Source organism: Musa acuminata, chromosome BXJ1-9, assembly GCF_036884655.1.
Source record: "Musa acuminata AAA Group cultivar baxijiao chromosome BXJ1-9, Cavendish_Baxijiao_AAA, whole genome shotgun sequence".
NCBI classification, from domain to species: domain Eukaryota; kingdom Viridiplantae; phylum Streptophyta; class Magnoliopsida; order Zingiberales; family Musaceae; genus Musa; species Musa acuminata.
In genome coordinates this window covers 2,967,237-2,989,608 of record NC_088335.1, presented here as the reverse complement: position 1 = coordinate 2,989,608, position 22,372 = coordinate 2,967,237, and the positions used below count along the sequence as shown (strand labels likewise).

At 47.3% G+C, this 22,372-nt stretch overlaps 5 protein-coding genes across 8 annotated transcripts; 3 read left to right on the top strand and 2 right to left on the bottom strand.

Moving 5' to 3' along the window:
- The first annotated feature begins 68 nt into the window (after nt 1-68).
- Nucleotides 69-3,511, top strand: LOC135592487 (asparagine synthetase [glutamine-hydrolyzing]-like). 2 transcript variants are annotated; one of them, XM_065081964.1, is made up of 14 exons: nt 74-601; nt 715-853; nt 937-1,032; nt 1,106-1,247; nt 1,320-1,510; nt 1,585-1,746; nt 1,825-1,905; nt 1,980-2,201; nt 2,269-2,403; nt 2,480-2,560; nt 2,658-2,744; nt 2,816-2,923; nt 2,994-3,200; nt 3,282-3,511. In XM_065081964.1, the coding sequence occupies exons 1-14, from the start codon at nt 336-338 to the stop codon at nt 3,285-3,287; spliced, it is 1,923 nt and encodes a 640-aa protein (XP_064938036.1). In that variant the 5' UTR covers nt 74-335; the 3' UTR covers nt 3,288-3,511. The 2 variants fall into 2 exon arrangements, with proteins under 2 accessions (XP_064938035.1, XP_064938036.1); XM_065081963.1 differs by lacking the exon at nt 3,282-3,511 and having other exon boundaries at nt 69-601; nt 2,994-3,212.
- LOC135581817 (acetylornithine aminotransferase, mitochondrial-like) lies at nt 3,398-8,531 on the bottom strand. 2 transcript variants are annotated; one of them, XM_065081966.1, is made up of 5 exons: nt 8,270-8,531; nt 7,515-8,153; nt 6,990-7,421; nt 5,314-5,748; nt 3,398-4,405 (listed from the first exon to the last, which is right to left on the bottom strand). In XM_065081966.1, exons 3-5 carry the CDS (start codon nt 7,413-7,415, stop codon nt 3,866-3,868), a joined length of 1,401 nt encoding a protein of 466 aa, XP_064938038.1. In that variant the 5' UTR covers nt 7,416-7,421; nt 7,515-8,153; nt 8,270-8,531; the 3' UTR covers nt 3,398-3,865. The 2 variants fall into 2 exon arrangements, with proteins under 2 accessions (XP_064938038.1, XP_064938037.1); XM_065081965.1 differs by having other exon boundaries at nt 7,596-8,153; nt 8,270-8,529.
- A 1,828-nt stretch (nt 8,532-10,359) lies between these two features.
- LOC103996941 (omega-3 fatty acid desaturase, chloroplastic) lies at nt 10,360-13,208 on the top strand. The gene is made up of 8 exons (XM_009418014.3): nt 10,360-11,196; nt 11,278-11,367; nt 11,472-11,538; nt 11,640-11,732; nt 11,813-11,998; nt 12,074-12,154; nt 12,534-12,671; nt 12,753-13,208. The coding sequence occupies exons 1-8, from the start codon at nt 10,694-10,696 to the stop codon at nt 12,906-12,908; spliced, it is 1,314 nt and encodes a 437-aa protein (XP_009416289.2). The 5' UTR covers nt 10,360-10,693; the 3' UTR covers nt 12,909-13,208.
- Nucleotides 13,209-14,302: 1,094 nt separating this feature from the next.
- On the top strand, nt 14,303-15,505 carry LOC135594470 (uncharacterized). Its single transcript, XM_065084851.1, has one exon. The coding sequence runs from the start codon at nt 14,303-14,305 to the stop codon at nt 15,503-15,505; it is 1,203 nt and encodes a 400-aa protein (XP_064940923.1).
- Nucleotides 15,506-15,733: 228 nt separating this feature from the next.
- LOC135592489 (jasmonate-induced oxygenase 2-like) lies at nt 15,734-22,371 on the bottom strand. Of its 2 annotated transcripts, none has more exons than XM_065081967.1 (5): nt 22,006-22,371; nt 21,385-21,792; nt 20,580-21,154; nt 20,187-20,511; nt 15,734-15,979 (listed from the first exon to the last, which is right to left on the bottom strand). In XM_065081967.1, the coding sequence occupies exons 3-5, from the start codon at nt 21,077-21,079 to the stop codon at nt 15,734-15,736; spliced, it is 1,071 nt and encodes a 356-aa protein (XP_064938039.1). In that variant the 5' UTR covers nt 21,080-21,154; nt 21,385-21,792; nt 22,006-22,371. The 2 variants fall into 2 exon arrangements, with proteins under 2 accessions (XP_064938039.1, XP_064938040.1); XM_065081968.1 differs by having other exon boundaries at nt 22,170-22,371.
- Between the last annotated feature and the right edge of the window lies 1 nt (nt 22,372).

Here is a 22,372-nt window from a genome sequence, read left to right as displayed (position 1 = left end):
ATCTATCGATAGAACGAAGCAGAATGACATGTTTTCTTGAAACAGGCACTTGAAGTGTCGACTTTGACTTGCTTCGAAGCAAGAAATGGTAGCTTTACTTACATACAGAAGGCAGCACAGATCCTTCGATCATAATAGGAGAAACCCAACTCTCCCATATCATCGGATTGCTTGTGCTTCTTTGGTAAATCCTCGTATTGACAGAAGTTCTACCCTGTCTCTGATAAAGCAATTCAACTGCCGAAGCTTTGTATCTCACCTTAATCCAGTGGTAAAGGGAAGACGAAGAAGACGACGAAGAAGAAGAAACCAATCGGAACCGTCCATAGCCTGCGATGATCGAGCGAGAACCGTCGGATCAAAAAGAGCGAGAACCGTTCTTGGAGAAGATCCCGAGATTCAAAGAAACAGGCACGGAATTCACGAGCAGTGGGACCCGCTTCGTTTGGCCTTGGATTATACCCGTCTTCGTCGTTCGGTCTCTTCGTTTTCCAACGTTCGTCTGCTTTGCGCCGGTGATCATGTGCGGAATTCTGGCAGTCTTGGGTTGCTCCGATGACTCGCGGGCCAAACGCGCTCGGGTGCTCGAGCTCTCTCGCAGGCAATGATCCAACCTTCCCACCTACTTTCTTCCACCCTCTCTCTGCCTCTTCTCTCCATGCACGTTTGTTACTTGCATCAAGGGATGGAAGAGAGGTAACTCTCTGCGTACAGGTTAAAGCATCGCGGTCCAGATTGGAGCGGTCTGTACCAGCATGGAGATTGCTTCCTGGCACACCAGCGGCTGGCAATCGTCGATCCTGCTTCCGGCGACCAGCCTCTGTACAATGAAGACGAAACCATCGTCGTGACGGTCTGCAACACTCGTTTGAGTTGCTATTTGTACCTTAATTCGCTAGTTTAGCTCATTCATGGAGGGAATCTATTCGATGCCAGGCGAATGGAGAGATCTACAATCACGAAGAACTGAGGAAACGATTGCCCGGTCACAGGTTCAGAACAGGCAGCGACTGTGAAGTTATCGCGCATCTGGTAAGAGCTTTTAGCCCTCCTTCTGCCATCTCCATCTACCATTTCCCTCTGTGATTCCATTTGTCGTTGACAGTACGAGGAATATGGCGAGGGGTTCATGGATATGTTGGATGGGATCTTCTCGTTCGTGTTGCTGGATACGCGCGACGACAGCTTCATTGCTGCTCGAGATGCGATCGGAATCACTCCTCTCTATATCGGCTGGGGACTCGAAGGTACTCTAGCTCGATCTTCTCCCCCGAGCGATCGAATTCCCTGTAGAGATTGTTCTGAGTACATGCATGCAGGCTCTGTGTGGATATCATCAGAGATGAAAGGACTGAATGATGACTGCAAACGCTTTGAGGTCTTCCCTCCGGGGCACATGTACACCAGTAAAGGAGGCAGCCATGAGAGATGGTACAAACCACCTTGGTACGCGGAGGCAATTCCATCAGCCCCGTATGATCCCCTTGTTCTGAGAGAGGCATTCGAGAAGGTAAGACGCGTTGCAGGGAGAAACATGGTTGAATAGCCTCGAGAACGGGAACTGATCTTTCTGTCTGTTTGAAGGCTGTCATCAAAAGGCTCATGACTGATGTCCCATTCGGAGTCCTGTTATCCGGTGGCCTTGATTCATCACTGGTTGCTGCTGTGATTTGTCGTCACATGGCCGGAACGAGTGCTGCAGAGAAATGGGGAACCCAACTCCACTCCTTCTGCGTTGGCTTAGAGGTCAGCGATGTGGTCTCATCTTTTAGCCCAAAGAAGATATAGTCTGCGTCCGATCCTTTATCTTCGCTTTCCTTGCAGGGCTCGCCGGATCTGAAGGCTGCGAAGGACGTCGCCGATCACCTGGGAACCGTTCACCATGAGTTCCACTTCACCGTTCAAGTATCTACAACGTATGCTATGGCTCTGTACCATTCGAGCTCACCGTAGTTGATGATGAGTCTCTACATTTCCAGGACGGAATTGATGCGATCGAGGATGTGATCTATCATACCGAGACGTATGACGTGACCACGATCAGGGCCAGCACACCCATGTTCCTCATGTCTCGCAAGATCAAAGCGATGGGAGTGAAGATGGTGATCTCCGGCGAGGGGTCAGACGAGCTCTTCGGAGGCTACTTGTATTTCCACAAGGCACCAAGCAAGGAAGAATTCCACAGGGAGACATGCCGCAAGGTATGCGGATTGGTGTTCTGCGCATATCTTGTGGTTGTAGCTCTCACTCGTGCGATCGCACTCGTAGATTAAGGCGCTCCACCAATATGATTGCTTGAGAGCTAATAAAGCAACGTCCGCATGGGGAGTGGAAGCCCGCGTGCCCTTCTTGGATAAGGGATTCATAGACGTCGCAATGGGCATCGATCCAGAATGGAAGATGGTGTGTAAGATTTGTCTGATTGCTGGCAACACCAAAAAAAAGTCTCTGTTTTCTGACGCGATGCGTTTGTGATCAGATCAAGCCTGATTTGGGGCGGATTGAGAAGTGGGTACTGAGGAAGGCTTTTGACGATGAGGCGAAGCCATACCTGCCGAAGGTACTCATTTGTCCACCATCTTCTCTCTCTTATCTTCTTCTTCTTCTTCTTCTTCTTCTTCTTCTTCTTTTTCTAAGTTTCCATCATGTCGCTGCAGCACATTCTGTACAGGCAAAAGGAGCAATTCAGTGATGGTGTTGGCTACAGCTGGATCGATGAACTGAAAGCCCACGCTGCAGAGCATGTACGTCGTCTTTCTTATAAGCCTCGATGTGTCTCTGATCTAACCGGAACGTTCATCTTCATGCATGACAGGTGTCTGACAAAATGATGCAGCACGCAGAGCACATATATCCATATAACACCCCTGCCACGAAAGAAGCCTACTACTACAGAATGATCTTCGAAAACTTCTTCCCACAGGTAGAGCATGCACACAAACCCCATGATAATATGATCTCTTAGATGGTGATGTTCTCAATTTGGCGTGCAGAACTCTGCGAGATTGACTGTTCCCGGGGGTCCGAGCGTGGCGTGCAGCACCGCCACGGCGGTGGAATGGGACGCGCAGTGGTCGAAGAACGTGGATCCCTCGGGCAGAGCTGCTGTGGGCGTGCATGCTTCCGCCTATGACCCAACCGCGCCGTCTCTTCTCGACGCGAAGCACAGAATGACAGAGGTGAAGGCTTCAGGGCTCACTGTAAGCACATAGTTTCTTCAGATAACATGCGTACTGCTTCCATCGGCTTCACTTGTGTTAGTAAGATCTTCTATGATGCAGGGTTGAAATCCTTGCATGAACTGAATGAAATCACAGCGAGGTTGATGATATTGCTCTACAGACATCAGAACAGAAACCATAGGCAGTGATTATACGACCAGAATTTACAGCAGATATCAAGTGAACTATTACAGCTCTTTGTATATTGTCATTGGAATCAAGTCAAACACTTCAACATTCATCAACATACCAGAGAAATAACATCGTTTGTGCATATTTATGCTGTGAGACATGGCATTTACATACACACAAACTCATTAGCCATCCTTCCAACTCAGCAGACATGATCTTGAAGCTATAATTTTGCAACATGATTGCTCATATATATAAATATCTTTCAGCTCAAACACATACTATAAACCTTCATGTTAGTGAACTCAACCAGTTGCAAAATCTCGGTTGTTCCACTGTTAAAAAGCAGCGAATCGAAATCGGCAGACATGTTGCTGGTTTACCTTCCGTTAAGGCGCATTGTGCCGATTAGGACGACTTAGAATCTTATAACCTAGAGTGCAAACGGTTCACACCATGTCCAGGTAACATGTCTTCACATGAACCATACCTTACAAACTGAAGCTTGTACCTTAACTAGAAGCATTAGCATCGAGAGCAGGCAAGCATGCGCTCAGAACCTCGGCGGCCTGTTCCAGCTCCGTCTCAGATATGATTAGCGGAGGTACCAGCCTAACGACATTCCCTTTTCCAGCCGTCAGCACCAAAAGGCCAGCATCTCGACATGCATTAACAAGGGGAGAAGCTTGGACATCCAGCTCGATTCCCACGATGAGCCCAAATCCACGTACTTCTTTCACGTGTGGGTTCCCTCCCAGTTTCGTAAGGAGTAGATCTTTCAAATAGAGTCCTTTTCTGGTTACACTGGCCAAGAAAATGGAGTTCTGGATTTTATCCAGTACTGCAAGGGCAGCATGACAAACAAGAGGTCCACCAGCAAATGTGCTACCATGGTCCCCAGAGCTTATGGCCGCAGCAACCCTTTCAGTGGTGAGGACTACACCAATTGGGAGACCACCGGCGAGGGGTTTAGCAAGGGTCATCATATCAGGAGCCACACCAAAAGCCTCATGGGCCCAGAGATGACCTGTTCGGCCCAACCCACACTGGACCTGCACAAGAGAATATTATTGAAACATGATAACTTAAAGAATAATAAAGACCAGATGTAGACAAAATAACACAAATCAAGTTTAAAAAATGAAAGGGTAGGATAAAAAAAAGCAAATCGTTCTGTACATCTAACGTTGGCTATCAGTTACTTAAATGTTACGAAAAATGTAAAAACTTTAATTTACAAGCTGTATTCTCTTGGAACTATTTCACTTCAACCAGTTCCAAGTGCGAGATGCGAGCAATCATACTGATATCTTAATGTTAGACACCACAATTATCGAAGATCCATGTTGACTATAGTAAGAAGAGAAGTAGCTATAGATATTCTGTCAGGCAAAAGAATAGATAAAGAGGACAGGACAGGTTTTGTTCCATGATGAAATGGATTATAGGAATTAGATCATCTACAAATCTGCCAAAATTGTCTACCTAACTGGCTAGGAGATGTTTGTGGCACTTGCAGCTTGAACACTACCATTTCTCAACACAAGTCCTGATATAGACTACTTGAACTTGCTCCTATTTGAAAAGGTACCAGTGCTACATAGTCACAAGCTGCACCGACCACGACGAAGGTGCTAGGCAACCTCAATATTGGTTCACTAACCCGAGATCTTTTAAGATAAGGTGAATTAACCAAGGTGAACCAGCTTCATTAATTTTTAAAGACAATATTTACAGAAATTATGGTAGTGTTAGCAAAAAGATAATACGTCCATGAAACTTTAAGCTAAATTAAAAAGATCCTATTGTAATAAATTTATAGTTGGAAAGTAAAAATCTCGAAACACTGAGAGATTTGAACAACCTAATTAGAAAAAAGATAAACCATGTCTCAAGGGGTCATTCCATGCAACCAATAACATAGTTTTAGAAAATCATCAACTATTCAAGTAAAGCCTACCTCGTCATATACCAAAAGAGCACCAGCATTGTCACAGGCAGTGCGAAGCACCTGCAGGAAGTCCTTTGTGGCGCTATATATTCCACCTTCACCCTGAATAGGTTCCACAAAAACTGCTGCAGTTTTGCCAGGTTGAATTGCTTTTATGGCTTCTTCACTATTCCCATATTCTATGAACGTAACCCCAGGCATGACAGGTTCAAAGGGTGCCCTGTAGTGTTCTTTACTTGTGAGGGCAAGAGCACCCATCGTCCTCCCATGAAAACTATTAGTGAAAGCAATAAACTCAGTAGCAAGAAGCTTCTCATCAGCATGTGAAAATCTTTGGAACTTCCTAGCAAACTTTATAGCTGCTTCATTTGCTTCTGTTCCAGAGTTTGTAAAGAAAACACGGTCTGCAAATGAACACTCTACAAGGCGCTTCCCAAGGGTCACCTGCATCATCCATGCACATCAATGGCCGAAGAAATAAAAAATATGAAAATTGGGAGAAGATTAGGAAATTTTTAATGCTTAAGTAACAAATCGAATGAAAACAAGCATAAGCCGTGCATGAGGGCAGGAAAAGGTCACAAGTCAGGAACAATAACACAAGTTCAATACAAAGATCTCATGTTAAGAAAACATAGAAGCACTAAAAATGCAGAACTTACTAAAAATTTAGCTTCCAGAAAAGAATAGAATTTATTATTGGCTGGGCTATTATACCAGCAACACCTAGAAGCACCAAAAATACAAAATTAAATTATAGAAAAGAATTTATTCTAAGCACTAAACAATAGTTACAGAAAAAAGAGGTGAGAATGCAAATAAGCAAAAAGGAGGGTGAAATAAAGAATGTGAGATGGAACTTTAGAGTGCTATCACACCAGGTTATTTGCAAGGTTTCCATCTTCAATTCATTCTGAAACCTTGAACTTTATACCCATTTCTACGTGAACCGGTATTTCTGATTTGCCATCATCATTTCTTCGAAACTCCTCAGATCGTTTTAATTATCTTCCTCCTAAATTCCAGTTTCATTTCTACTCTTTTAAGTTCTCTTATTGGAAGAAGCCCAAATCTTGAGCCCACAAAGTCACATGACAAACTGGCATAATAGTTTCTAAACATGCAAATGCAATAAAAGAACATTAAAATTCAGAGTTATCCCCATCAAAATTGACCACAATCCTACTAGGGACAGTATTTCAGACGACAAAAATATAGAAAAAGAACAAATAAACGAACAGTTGTTATGAACCACAAATTAGACTTCATTCAAAAACAGAGTTTAGGGCTCCAGAAGTATATGTAAGATGCAAATCAGCAAAGGTCAGGCTTAACATGAGCGACGAACAAATGCCACGATAAATACAATAGAGCTAGTAATTACAGGAAATTAATGTAAAAGACTTGTTTGCTGAGAACAAACTGAAGAAAACTGGTACTCATCCATATTAATAAAAAAGAACCAGAGGCTCACGATGGTCGAAAGAACGAAAGAACAAAAGATATAAGTGCAATATTGAGCCCATTGATCAAAGAAACATAGCACCTAATCCATAAATCCCAACAAACCATTAACAATTTGCATTGATTAAGAACCCAAGAAAAGCTGTAGTCCATGTAAAATTCCTCAACTAACAAGTATCAAGACAAACTCATAGCCTGGCTCATAAATGTTCTAACTTTACCTGAGGTATTGAGTAGTAGACGTTACTGACATGGGTAAGAGTGCTGGCCTGCTCGACCACAGCATTCACCCAATCGGGATCGCCATGCCCGAGGGAGTTCACCGCAATCCCGGCCGTCATGTCCAGGTACTCCTTCCCGTCCACATCGTAGAGCTTGCATCCCTTGCCACTCTTGATCACCACCGGAGCTCGAGCATAGGTTCCCACGAGCACATTCCTTTCCGTCTCCATCACTTCCTTGCTCTCCCTCGTCACCGGCTTCGCGGAAGCTGACCCCTGCCGTGGGTCCGTCACCAGACATGAGGAAATCTTTGGAATTACTGCTCCTAATGAGATTTTCCGTCCTTTATCCAACTTAAAAAGCCGAGGGAGATCGGCCGGTGGAGAAATGTGAGAGATGTGTATCGTTTGAAGAGAATTCGACATTCTTCCCTGTAAGAAATCTCTCCTTTGATCTTTCTTCGCCAAGGTTAATAAAATTAAAGAACTATAAACACCAAAACAAATTCTTCGGCGAAATCTTACTTTGGCAGGCGACCATAAACTTATCTTCCTCCAAAAGCTATACGATTCTTAGAAAAATCGGATATTTTTCCAAAGACTTACCAAAACAAAGAAGGTTTCTTTGACGATCTCGGATCAGATGATGAAAGGTGGGAGATCGGACGCTACGTTGATCGGAACCGAAGCAAGGGGAAGAGAACCCCAACCGAGAGCTACAGACTGGCAACAGCGAGAGCAACTAATCTAGTAAACCGGCATTCTGTTCACCGAGAGATTAGGGTTCTAAGGCGAATGGGTCTAATCCCGTGCATAAACCGTTACCAACCCAGCAGCGTCGCTGTAGCAACCGATGACCCGTTATAAACGATACGTCATGCGTCCCGATAAACGTTAAAATGCCTATCGAGAAGGATATCGCGTGCGCCTCCTTCCCGTTACAGTTTGTCGCGCCTTCGGCCGAAAGGCACATATAATAAGGCAGACAAGTGAAGGCAAATGGAGTCATCTTCCTCTAAACCTGCTATTGTGAAGTATTGGTATGTGATCTACAAGAAATACTGATATTTCCTACCGCCACACCTCATACTCGATATCTTGAAGAGTGCTCGCAATTAGCATGTCAGAAGATTCTGAGGCAAATGGAGTCATCTTCCTCTAAACCTGCACAGAATTCACAGAAACCGATGAGAATCGAAAGTGTACTCGTTATCCTTCTTTGTACTCACAGAAAAAGCCCATGTCCTCTCTTTCTCTCTCTCTTCTCGCCTGTAACGTACGTATCAGGAAAGGAGCAGGCTGTGGATCCTGCATTCGAATCTTGAACCTCTTTGCTCTTTGGTCAATCTTCGAGCAAATGGACGCAACTGCGACGTCGACCTGGAAGTCATTCATCTTGCGCTTGCGGTGAAATAAGATTGGCTGTGCATGGTGGAGAAGACGGGCACATGAAGAACAGGCACAGCCTTCGTTGGTGGAAGAAGAAGACGTGCAAGCCATGCACGTGCCCTGCTTCTCCACCCTGCACAACCCACCTCTCGGGTGCATGAAGCCAGCAAGCAGCTCTGCAGCTGAAGACGCCATCGCCCCCAGATTTATAAGGCTGGCTGGAGCTGGAAGAACCACTTATCTCTGCCCTCCGCTGAGGCCATCGCACAGAAAGGTGGAAGAGGTGGCATCTTTAGCCTTGCCAATGCTAATGAGTAGTGTCATCGAGGATTGGATGCGTTGGCTTGGAGACCACCGGACAAGCAAGCATGGGACAATAAGGCCAAAAACCAGGGAAGTGATGCTTAGTGCGCAGCATCTTTATCCATTTTAATTATGAGGGTTGCAATATCTTATAAGATGTACAGATCAGGTGGACTTCAGGGCGGCGGTGGAGCATGCGATAGATTCCTCAGGTGCTCATGGTTTCTTTTTCGGTGGATTGCAGCTTTATGAGCCTTCTTCAGGAATGTCATAGCTTCTTCTTCTCTCTCTCTCGCTGAGACACGAGCAATGATCGAGACCTAAGCTCCATTGCTAAGCATGACACTCATCTGAGCAATATGAGTAGATCTCCATGTAGTAGATAGAACCTCATGATTGAGGAGCTGACGTTGAAAAGTGATACACTTGGCTTGGTGCTGGTGGGGAATTAAGTCCATGCTCCTATAGTGGTTGTGATCAAGGACGATGATGCTGCACACTTAGAGAAATGACCACAGACATATGGGAAACAGCAACAAAGATGGTGGTGGTGAAGCAGTTTATATAGCGAGATTGATTGGGTGCAAGTAATCATTACACCTTGAGAATGGAGGGTGGCAGAAAAGTCGGTACCAACAAGCTCTAATGGGTTTGTCACAAACTCCATTATCTCTCATCTCTTCAAGAACAACAGTTTCTATTAGGTAAAAGCACTGTGGCCATGTTATTCTATGCACCTCAACATTACAGGTTGCTCATCCTTCACCTGATATACATGTATGTTCTTCTTAGCAGCAAATATTTCTTCTCCTTTGATCTAGAATATATATATATATATATATATCATCTAGGGAGTTGAACACCGGGGAAGACATCACTCATCTAATCCATCATGCATCGAACGACTTCTTGATGTGCACTTGTAAGGCTACCTTCTGCGCTTGGGCTCGGTCTTGGTCTTGGGCTTGGGCTTGGGTTTGGAGATCGTTTTGGGGTTCGGCAGGTGCCTGGGATTGGCTCGTGGCGCGCTGTAGTCCTCCAAAGAGACGACCAGTGACCGCCTTCCTCCGCCTCTGCTCAGCCCTGTTCATTCCCATGCGATGAAATCGATGTATTCTCTTCGCTGCGTAGTAAACAAGGCAAGAAGATGATACCTGAGGCGGGACGGATGAGGCTTAGAGAGCAGAGCAGAGCGGTGACGACGAAACAGAGGAGCCGCCGAGGCCGAAGCGAGCCATCTGTTCCCGAATCCATGACTGACGGGTACAGGGGAGGAGAGCAGCGTCTTTATACTGCGCGAATCGACGGAGGAGGCGGCCGACGTGCACGGCGTACATCGGAGGGAAGAGCTGACCGGAAGCGCGTCATGCAAGCCACGTAGTGGTGTTGGGTACAACGTCGTCTCCTTGCACGAGTACGACGAAAAATAGAGCCGCAAAGCGTGCGAGAAGGAATGCGTCGTGGCTCGAGTCGGGACGACGGTTTTTGTGCCACAAAGGTCTCTCTGCTACGTGTAAGCTGCTGATAGGTCGGTGCGGCTACAGCTGCTCGCCTTGGATTTGTAGCTTCCTATGGTTCCACGCAAGGCTCGCCATGGACACACAAACCACACGAGGGAAAGCAAGAGGGAGAGGGGTAAAGGTGGGGAAACGGATTCCACGCTTATAGGAGATCTGAAGAGGTCTGTTGCTGTAATCCTTGAGATTTCTGCTGATGAGGGAGGGGATAAAGGGAATTATATGTTCTTGATTCTTTGAGGGTTTGCAATAAAAATCTTTCCTTTTTACCGCCACCATCACTGGACTTGTGAGTGGTTGCCGAGGCCGCCGTCATTGGCCTTTGCAATATCTGGTCTACATAAAGGAAACAGAGGCAACGAGAGGCTGTTATGTGAGAAGGGCGAGCCGCCTCTGGAATCTGATCTCCGCCTTCTCCTGCCCTAATCCTATAGAAGACCTCTCAGACCGGGGAGGAGGAGTCGGGGACGGCGAAAAGGCGCGACCTTTGGGGGAATGGCGAGTTGGGTCGTCTCTAACTGCTGTGGCCTCAGGCCCCTCCCCGCATCCCTCCCTCGCCCCAACTCCGGCCTCCTACCCGCCGCTAGCCTCAAGCCCTTGAAGAGGAGGCCCCTCTTCTCCCCCACCGTCGGTCTCGGCGGCCGCAGGGAGTGGGCGCTCCGCGTGAGCGCGCCGTTGCAGGTGGCGCCCTTGGAGGATGAGAGGGAGTCCGGCGAGGGCAGCGGGGAGCCCTCCTTGAAGGGGAGTGACGGGAAGGAGGCAGCTTTCGACCCCGGGATGCCGCCGCCGTTCGGGCTGGCTGAGATTCGAGCGGCCATACCCAAGCATTGCTGGGTGAAGGACCCGTGGAGGTCGATGAGCTACGTGGTGCGCGACGTGGTGGTCGTATTTGGGCTCGCCGCGGCCGCGGCTTCCCTTAACAACTGGATAGTGTGGCCGCTCTATTGGATTGCACAGGGAACCATGTTCTGGGCTCTCTTCGTTCTCGGCCATGATTGGTATGGAGCAAATCCTAAGCTCAAGATTCAACCTTTACTCGCTTCATGTTGCTTTCCTTACCAAGTTTGGATCTTTGGCAGTGGGCACGGGAGCTTTTCGAACAACCCGAAGCTTAACAGCGTCGTGGGGCATTTGCTCCACGCCTCCATTCTCGTGCCCTACCATGGATGGTAGCTTCCTATTTCCCACTCCTAGCATTCTGAATCTAATTAGATCTGTTGTTGCCTTCTCCCATGTCTAACGCAAACAAAGGTGATGCTTTTGAGCTCTGCAGGAGAATTAGCCACAGGACTCATCACCAGAACCATGGGCACGTCGAGAATGACGAGTCATGGCATCCGGTTAGGAGCTCACTCCTGCTCGTGCTATAGGCTATAGATTGCTTGTTGATTCCCTTGTGAAATCTGTATAATATGCTCTCTTCATTTTGCTCTAATTGCAGTTGCCTGAGAAGCTGTACAGAAGTTTGGACTCCACAACTCGGAAGCTTCGCTTCACATTGCCATTCCCTATGTTTGCTTACCCCTTCTACCTGGTGAGCAGCTACTCAGATTGCTTGCAGTTGACTACTGATCATCTAGGAGCTCAGTTGTCTTAACTCATAACTCTTCACAGTGGGGAAGGAGTCCAGGAAAGTGCGGATCGCACTTCCACCCTAGTAGTGATTTGTTTGTCCCTAATGAGAAGAAGGATGTGATTACATCGACGATTTGCTGGGCTGCAATGGTGGTGATTCTTGCAGGGCTAACCTATTTGATGGGTCCTAATCAGTTGCTTAAGCTCTATGGAGTTCCGTATTGGGTATGTGTTTCTTGTTTACCTTGCCATGTATATATATATTACGGATGACTCGAATTGTTTTGCTTCTGAATGCAGATTTTTGTCATGTGGTTGGATCTTGTGACATACTTGCATCATCATGGACATGAGGAGAAGCTTCCTTGGTATCGTGGAAAGGTATGAAGTTGTTGATCAAAACTATCTAAATTGCATCGATTAGCCATCCAGAGAAGTTATGAAGTTAGATTAAGATATACACTTTGTGCTATCCAAATTTCCATGGGAACAGAACTGGTTTTATCCTGTGATTGTGTTGGACACTCGATGTTTCTTATACATGAATAACTCAGTTATCGGAAGAGCAACATGGTAGAAGGATCAATGTGTCCGATAGATTCTTGGGAATTTAAATAGCGAGTTTTGTTCTTGTCATGATTGTTGTTGTGCACATCAACATTTTCCACTGAAAGCTGGATAATTGAGATTGAATCTCGGTGTTTTTGCTCTAAAGATGATTCATTTAATGAGCTAATCATCTTTTGCTCATTACATCTAGGAATGGAGTTATCTTCGAGGAGGATTGACGACACTAGACCGAGATTATGGATGGATCAACAATATCCACCACGATATTGGCACTCATGTGATACATCACCTCTTCCCGCAGATACCACACTACCATCTAGTAGAAGCGGTCAGCACTACTTATTTTCTCCTTTGTTTTACTTGGATTTATTCTACGGAGTTTCTTATCAAACTTTTGTTGTCGTATCAGACCGAGGCAGCAAGGCCAGTGATCGGGAAGTACTACAGGGAACCTGCCAAATCTGGACCTCTGCCATTTCACCTTCTGGGAGTCCTGGTGAGGAGCTTGAAACATGATCATTATGTTAATGACACTGGAGAAGTTGTCTACTATCAGACCGATTGAGGGGTACTTCAGATTAATGGTCATCTCAAAGGCATTGGTGGAATGCTAATAGCATAATACATGTTTGATCAGACCTGCATGTTCATCAAAGCTGGAATTTTTGCTGATGGCTTCCTCTCCGGCCACACATTCTTTTCTCCTCTCCGAGTGCAAGGAAGAGATGCCTCTGCTGCCCGTTCATGTAATAGCATAGCATGGATCTGTATATGTTGATGTTGGCCGGAAAAATGTTATCGGCATAAGCCAACCTATCATTCTTTGAGAAGAAGAAAGTGACAGGACTTGTTGTTGTTTGTTCCATCTACTAAAACTCATTGTGATTGCTGCACAAATGAAGATGCTTTTTTGAAATCCTCCACAAGAACAGGCAATTCTCCACCCACGAAGCATCACAGTGCATCCTCATCTCGAATGAAGCTGGTGGCAATCATTTGGTGGATGAAACATCCATTTCACCCATCTATATCACGGGACACAAACTTTTCCTTTCATTTGCTGTTGGATATGGACCAATCGGCTGTTGAAGGCAACTGCAGCAGGACATTTGTGTAGTACCCGCAGTCCAGGAAATGTCACTAGTGAGTGGTGGCAGCTTGATCTATGAGAAGAGGTACCAACATCAAATGGCCATATATGCAGAAAGGATAAGACATGTATGCTCCTGTTTCACTGATTTAAGCTATATGTGAATCACATGTATGCCTCTATCTTCTATCATCGATCATCTTCTTGACTTGATCAGATCACACATTAGATTCTTTTCCTTGTCTGCATATTCATCTGATAATGCAGCCATCACAATCTACTGTCGTTTCATCTTTTCCATGGTGGAGGATCAACAGATCCCGTGATAACTCCTTCCACTGAGCTCAACGAGAAGAGAAGAGGTCTCATCCGTCTCTGTCTTCAATAAGCTGTGTTTCTCACGTTTTCTGTGCTGTTGACATCAGACGAGAGGGAGCTCTTCGTGCAGCGTTGTCTATGCTCCCATGCTTCTCACTCGGCTTTGACTGCACCACCGGCTGCAGGAAGAGGAGGAAGAAGAAGCAGCAGCTTCGGGCCCCACCCGACGTCGACAGCTCCGCACCACACAAATCCTGAGTCAGAAACATCGGCTGCTGACAGACCCGAATCTCCCGGCCTCGGGTCACCCACCAACGTACCCACTCCTCTCTCTCTCTCTCTCTCTGACGCCATGACACCTACATATTAGATTGCCGACAACCGCGAAAGGACCCACGTGGACCCCACGGAACCACCCTTTTCCCAACCACTCACCGCTTTCCAATCCCATCACCCGACCCACTGCGTCTTCAAACGCAGAGCCCGCCCCGGCAGAGCAGCCTTTCCTCCTCATTATTCAAATTTGTCTCTCCTCTCCTCTTCCTCCTCTCATGAACACCTCTCACCCTCCGCTCGACTTGAATTCCGACGCCGCCGGCGTCGGATGCCTGTCCGGGGTGGTGCGCCGGCTGCTCTGTGCGAGTCTTCGTAGCGATGTGCACGGAGATTGCAGCGCGGACGAAGGAGTGGGCAGCAGTAGCCTTGGCATAGAATGGATCGCCATGCAGAAGAAGAAGAAGAAGCCGCCGGCGACGCCCTGTATCGTGGCACGCCTGATGGGGCTCGACTCGATGCCGGTGTTCCCCTACACTCCTCCGGAGACGGTGACCCGTAGCCGGTCTACGAACTCGGTCGAGAGCTGGCCTGGGTTCTTGTGCAGCGAGAGGAGCAGCGGCGCGGCGCAGATCAGGACGCCGTCGTCGTTTCGTGAAGCTCCGACGTACTTGAGACAGGAGAACGATGACTTCTTGGTCATGAGCTTCACGCCTGAGGACAAAGCTCGGAGCATTATGGTCAAAGCAGGAGATTCGAGGGAGAGGAAGAAGGGTGGGAAGAACAACGGAGCGAAGAAGGATACCAGAAGGACGGAGCAGAGAACTCGAGTAGCAGGAAAGCAGATACAGAAGGAGAATGTGCCCCAGAGAAAGCACTCCAGTGGCAAGGGCTCGGTCATGTCGTCTCCAAATAAGGCCTGCCGAACCACGAAATCTGGCGGCAGCAATATAAAGCCCGCGAAACAAAAGGAAACGCCATTGACGGACGAGAGAGGTCGAAGGAAGAACAGAGCGGGTTGCAGCTCCCATCCTTCCACGGATGGCGCGTGCTCCCTCAGCTTCAACTCTCCCTGTTCAGGTAACTCCATAACTGGCTCATTATTTCCTTCAGCAAATGCAGAAGAAGAGAGGAAGCAGACATCGAAGTTGGAGAAGCTCAACTCCACGTCTCCGAGTTGTCATCCCGAGACGAGCTCAAGAGACAGAGGAACCGACTTGTCTAGTGAACCAAGCACCAAGAAATCTAGCAAGGCCGAGCAGGCGAGTCTAGAATGGAGCGAAATCTGGGAGAAGACTTGCATGCTTACAGAGGAGGATCTGAAGGACTCCACATGGACGTCAAGAGAGACTTGGAGGTCGGAAGAGGCCGGTGAAATAGGAGCAGTGGTGGCGCTGGAGATGCTTGATCTGGTCCTCATGGAGACTGTATCTCAGATGTCCAGTAATGCCACAAGATCCAAAAATGTAAATGGCATTTGACTTTGTGTCGAATCGATGGGATCTATGGAAAGATCCCAAAGTCTATCGAAGAGGCCGCAAGATGATGACTCCTAAAGGAAGAATGCACCGTAAATAAAGCAATGTCTCTTATTCAATCAAATCAAAAGGACAAATGAGGAGGAGACACGATTAAGACGAATCCTTTCGAGCATGACGTATATGTTGCATCGGCACAACAACAACAATCGAATCCAATTCACGCGTCGATCATGCAGCCTTGTGGAGATCTACGTGCGACTTGCCACAGGGGCCCAACATCCTCATGTACATCTTGTACTCCTTGAACGTCATCGGCTTGTACACCGGCGGCGAGGTAGGCGTCACCAGCTCGGCGGCGGGCTCGATGGGCAGGTCGTCGTCGGGGTTGTAGAAGAAGGCAAGGGAGAGCCGCTCCGTTGTCGCGTTCACCGTCACTCGGTGCTCGACGCTCTTGTAGGTGGCATTCGTCAACACCTGCATCATCGAGCTTCGAGATTCGTGATTCGTGATTCGTGATACGCTCTGCTGTGGTACCCGTGTATCATTATCTTGACATTTTAAATATCATTCTAATATTAATTTTTATAATCTATTAAATCGATATAAAATACTAAATAAAGTACAATTCATATAAATATTTTTGAATAAAATAAAATATACTAAATCATATGGTTTGATATTCATCCTCACTCCAATTGAAGAATATAGTAATGACTTAATTATTATTTATAATAAATAAATAAATAAGTCATATTTATACTTATTTCACTAAATTTAAGTGTAGCATATATTATTACAAAATATTATATTGTGTACATATATATATATATATATTAAATCTATTAGTTTTCTTTGAGTATCAATTCAAATTCCTTATGGTATTTATATTATTTAAAATTTAGTTATGACAATATTATGACCGATCAAACCTTTTATAAATTAATCCTAATCTTATTTACTTAAGATGTGAGATTAATCGAGCGATAATCTCTCTAACTCCATTTATGGATAACCTTTTTTTACTCGAACCCCTTCACCATATCCAAATATTAGGTCGGTAATGATACCAAATATTATGACCCAAATGAACTAATTAATCTATCAACTTCATTTAACCTAAATTATTAGTTAAAATATTTTTTTAAAAATAATAAAAATATGGGGCTAATCAAGAGTATTAGAGATAATAAGAATATTAAGATATCTCAAAATTTCATCTAATTTATTAAACTCAAACTAACTCATATTAACTATTATTGATTTTTTTGCAACTATATAATCCAAATTGTATACCCAATTTGACTTTTGATCATAAATTTTCTATAAAAAAACTTAATTTTTTTATTTTTATTTATGATGAATGCTAACAAGAAGTATTATTATAGGGCGAATTATGATACTAATTGATGAAGACCGGAACACCGACCGAGGCACATTAACATCCTGCCAAAGCTCAATTCTTCACGTCACGCCAACACAAAGTCAGACGCTACCAGCCTGCCCCCTGCAAGCGGGCAGCTCAGGAAGCAGTATGCTTCCCTATAAATACCCTCTCGTTCATAAGAAGAGAGGGGGGGGGCGGGACAGACACACAAAAACACTTCTTCATCTGAAACCTCCTCCATATCTGCTAACTTGATTGTCGGAGGGGTCGGGGCGCTCGGCCCGACCTTTGTGCAGGTGCGAAGCCGAAGGTCCCCTCCAGACGCGCAGGCGAGGAGTTACTGCCCGGAGGAGACGACTACACCGTCCCGATCAGACACCGCACCCGACCGCCTCAGCGGGCTCGATGAACGCCCCAGGGAGATCCTCGTCGTCCGGACCCGAACCGAGCCGCGTCGGCCCTGAGGCCACGACCCAAAGTTGTTTCCCACAACAGATTGGCGCTAGAAGGAGGGCCCGGAATGTCGGGTGACTGCCCGCCCGAGCCATGTCCCTCGGTCGTAGACATCCCGAGTTCTGCCTCAGGACGGCCTGCCCGCCTGCGTCGTGCTCCTCGGTTGCATGTTGCCCGAGACCACACCTGCGCGGCCAACCCGCCTGCGTCGTGCTCCTCGGCTCCTCGGCCCCATGCTTCCCGAGACACACCCGCGCGGCCAACCCGCCTGCGTTGTGCTCCTCGGCTCCTCGGCCCAATGCTTCCCGAGACACACCGCGCGGTCAGCCCGCCTGCGTCGTGCTCCTCGGCCCCATGCTCCCGAGACACACCTGCGCAGCCAACCCGCCTACGTCGTGCTCCTCGGCTCCTCGGCCCCATGCTCCCGAGACACACCTGCGTGGCCAGCCCGCCTGCGTCGTGCTCCTCGGCTCCTCGACCCCATGCTTCCCGAGACACACTCGCGCGGCCAACCCGCCTGCATCGTGCTCCTCGGCCCCATGCTTCCCGAGACACACCCGCACGGCCAACCCGCCTGCATCGTGCTCCTCGGCTCCCCAGCCCTATGCTTCCCGAGACACACCCGCGCAGCCAACCCGCCTGCGTCGTGCTCCTCGGCTCCTCGGCCCCATGCTCTCGAGAGACACCTGCGCGGCCAGCCCGCCTACGTCGTGCTCCTCGGCTCCATGCTCCCCGAGGTTACACCATGCGTCGGCTTGCCCTACTAAGTGTGCTCGTCGGCCGCACGCTACCTGGGTCACCGCTGCAAATCCGACCCTTCTTAGTTGCTAAACTCCACGATTCCCACACCTCCGGCAAGGCGCCCTGCTGGGACAGTTTCTCAAAGTCGAAGCCATGCCTCGGACCCCCCCTTTTTACGGCATGACTTCCTTCGGGGGGGAATATGATGAAGATAGTAATTATGATAAGACTCGGCTGACGTCAGATGACGCCTCACGCAACAGCACCTGGCCAATGCAGACCGAAACGCCGATCGAGGCACATTAACATCCTGCCAAGGCTCAATTCTTCACGCCACGCCAACACAAAGTCAGACGCTACCAGCCTGCCCCCTGCAAGCGGGCAGCTCAAGAAGCGGTATGCTTCCCTATAAATACTCTCTCGTTCATTAGAAAGGAGGGGAGGGGGGGACAGATACACAAAAATACTTCTTCATCTGAAACCCCCTCCACATTTGCTAACTTGATCGTCGGAGGGGTCGGGCCGAGCACCTCGGCTCGACCTTTGTGTAGGTGCGAAGCCGAAGGTCCCCTCCGGACGCGCAGGCGAGGAGTTCCTGCCCGGAGGAGACGGCTACACCGTCCCGATCGGTCACCGCACCCGACCGCCTCAGCGGGCTCGAGGAACGCCCTAGGGAGATCCCCGTCGTCCGAACCCGAACCGAGCCGCGTCGGCCCTGAGGCCATGGCTCAAAGTTGTTTCCTCAACACTAATATATGAAAGGGATGTATGCCAATAATATTTATATTTTAAAGAATATATGTAAATATACTATTTAAAAAGAGATAGATATGTGGAAACCTTATTTTCAATCCATGGACATACGTAGAAATTCGAGATTATTTTGACATGGGGTCCGATGAAATAAATGACTCATTAATTTGTTAAACTTGAACTATAATCCGAAATATTTAAGTGATAATATATATCTACTATGATCTTGGAAGCTAACTCAATTATTCTTACAACCACGCGAAGCATATGTTTTAATATGATTAGACTGTTCATTTATTATATTGATTGTAATCTATGCCGATCTTATCGTGACCAACTTTTCGGTGCATAAGGCACATTTCTTCCCCTTTTTGTTGGTACTTTTGAGTCACCATTAGACCAAAGGAGGAACTGTAGAATTAGTGGAAAGATGATGCTATCTATCTCTTAAAGTTGACCTAATTTTTTGTGGCAATGAGACCGTGGAAATGCATACATGCTTTTTTCCTTAAGAAAGAACTTTACCTATGCAAATCACATGAGAAAAAAAGGTAAAACCATTCGTCATTTCATCCTCAAACTTCATTCTTTATATACATAATAAAATGTTTTGTATCATCTACATGCCTAAGCTTTCGAACAGATTGATAATGATCAACAACTTAAACATTGTATCACGGCATTAATTGATGGATCATTTGCTTTCGGGATACTCTTATAGAATTCGAAGTTTCTTGATCTAAGATGGATCGTGCAAATTAGAGAAAGTTGATTGATTAGCCACTTCAAGTAGTAGGTCACATTTTCTTTTTCTCTTTTTTATAGAAGAAATAGTCGACGTTCAAATAAAATAATCTAATATTATCAACTCATCATCCTAATTCTTTTGGTTGCATATGAAGCTTTAATCATTATAATATCTACTTAGAGGCATTTAATCTTACTCGTTATTGGCAGCTAATCCAAAATATAAATATTTCATGCTTTCTAAATGCTAAATCATTAGAAGATCATAAGAAAATTACAATATTATGTCCATCATAAGATATCCTTAATGATCGATATTGACACTATCTTTCTCCTACGGCTTAGTAACATTTGCAACGTAGGCATGCACGCGAAGCAAAAAAAAATTATCTGAAATGACATATTTGTCCTTTCTAAAATTTCATATATATTATATTCATAAAAAAATATGCAAAAAATATACCTAAAGGGGGGCATAATAATCAGAAGATAAGCTAATCGTAGAGGGATATGTATGTAATTTAGTCGCGTATCCCATGCAGAGAGCAGAGCTATCTCGCTTACGTGACCTCATGCAGGGAGAGGAGGAGGAAGTAAGCGAACCTGGATTTGGTCGCCGATGTTGACGATGAGAGCATCAGGGATCGGCTGCACCGTGATCCAGTCGTCGGCCTTGCGCACCTGCAGCCCCTTGACGTGCTCGTCGGTGAGCAGCACGGTCATCCCACCGGGGTCGGAGTGGGGAGAGAGGCCGAGGGTGAGCTCCGGCTGCGGGCACTTGGGATAGAAGTTCACCCTCATGCAAGCGCCAGGCTCCCCGAATCCTCTGTGAAGGAACCCTTCGTCCATTCCTAGGGTTAACGACAGCACCTCCTTTATCACCCCGCACAACTTCACCAGTTCGTCGCCGTAGGCCTCAGTCGTCTCCCTGCTCCGATGGCATCGCTCCGTGACCTCTCGGGGATGAGGAAAGAGAAAGAGTGTGTGTGTGGGTACCTCAAGGAAGCAGGAAGTGTTGGCCATTTGTCGTAGTTCTTGATGGACTGCGGTAACAGCTGAAGGAAGAAGTAGTCGCCCCAGTCAAGAATGGCGCCCTTCTTGACCCCGAGGCGGCTGCCGTAGCCCTCGAACGAGGTGGGGGAATTGGCATACGCCTGCTTCTCCGCCATGGGAAGATGGAAGAACTGCCTCCACGCCTCCCTGACCGCCGCCGTCAGCGCTGGGCTCACCCCGTGGTTCACCGCCTGGAAGAAACCCCACTCCCTGCACGCATCCGACACGGCGCGCATCGTCGCCTGCCTCTCCGCCGCGCCACCTCTAAGCCCGCCGAGGTCTACGACGGGAAGGCATTCTGTCTCACCTGCCGCCATGGCCGTGCCGGGATTCAGATTGGGACGCTCGGACGGTGGCTTGATGTACCTCTCGGGGATGGCTTCGGCATCAGCCAAGCTCTGCACCCGGACAATGGGCTCGGGCCATTCCTGTGCCACTTCCATGTCTCCTCAGAAACTACAGCAAGCTCAGTCCTCCGTTGCGGATCGCAGCGAGACATGCAGGCTGATGCTGCGTTTCTATAAGATCAGTGGAAGCATGCATCACCACAGGTAAGTTTACCTCCTGGGGGTCCGTCCAAAACCAACGTCAGTAAAGTACCATTCTCTTTTTACGGTCATGGCGTGTTAAGGGACGTAAGCTTACCAGCTGTGGCTGTTGAATTTGTGCATTAGGTGATACTGAGGCGGTAGGTGGGGAGAGAGAGAGAGAGAGAGAGAGAGAGAGAGAGAGAGAGAGAGAGACGTACCGGAAACGAAGAGCGCCACTTTTGGTCTACCGTAGGAAGTGAACGTGAAACATGGAGGAAATGACCCCAGCAGCAGCAGTAGTTTCGGTCAACTGTAAGAAGCGAACGTGAAACATGGAGGAGATGACCCCAGCAGCAGCAGTTGTTCCTCTCCTTCTCTCTCTCTCTCTCTCTCTCTCTCCCGCAGACGTGGTGAGTCGTCATAGGGAGATGTCATGCATGACGACGATACACGAGGAGGCGCATGCGGCGACGGGGAATACGTTACTGGTTTTGCTTCTTTTTCTCCGTCAATCACGTTGTAATTATCCTGTTCCTGTTCTTGACATGCCCTAAAAATCTGTGTCGGAGAGGTAACCCATGCAAGGAGTGACATCAATGCTGTTGCCCACCTTACACGAACAGAACCTGTTCAGAAGACAGGATGACACTCCTAAAATCCAAGCATTAAACTTGCATTCCAAGATCAAAAGGCAGAAAGCAGAGGCTGGTTGTTCCTAAACATTGTCTGGAGCAAGCAAGAGAATTGGCTCAAACACGAAGGTCAGTCAATTTATGACCACCATATGCATGTACTAGGCCTAATTCTAGTGCAACTATGATGATGCATTCGACCAATACCTTGTCGAGGATTACCCATTTCGCGACGCGCTTTATCTCGAACACCATGCGTGCATTGGAGCACGAAGACTAATCAATCGCAGGACCTTCCCACGGAAAGGCAAAGATTTCTGGGAGCATACGCAAAAGAGCAAGTGATGAACCTCCAATATAATTCATCGTACCTGCTTCCAACGATCCGCCGAGATGTCAGAGAAGATCTCATCCGGAGGCGGGCGGTCGGAGTTTCTGCGTTTTCGGCGCAATTTTTTCGTTACACTGATCGCGGAGATCGATCGGGCCTCGCCTGCTTTATTTGTTGATGCGGCGTCATGGAGCGCGAGCTCACCGCGATTTCCCTCTTCGGGTCTCTTCTTCTTCGCCTCCG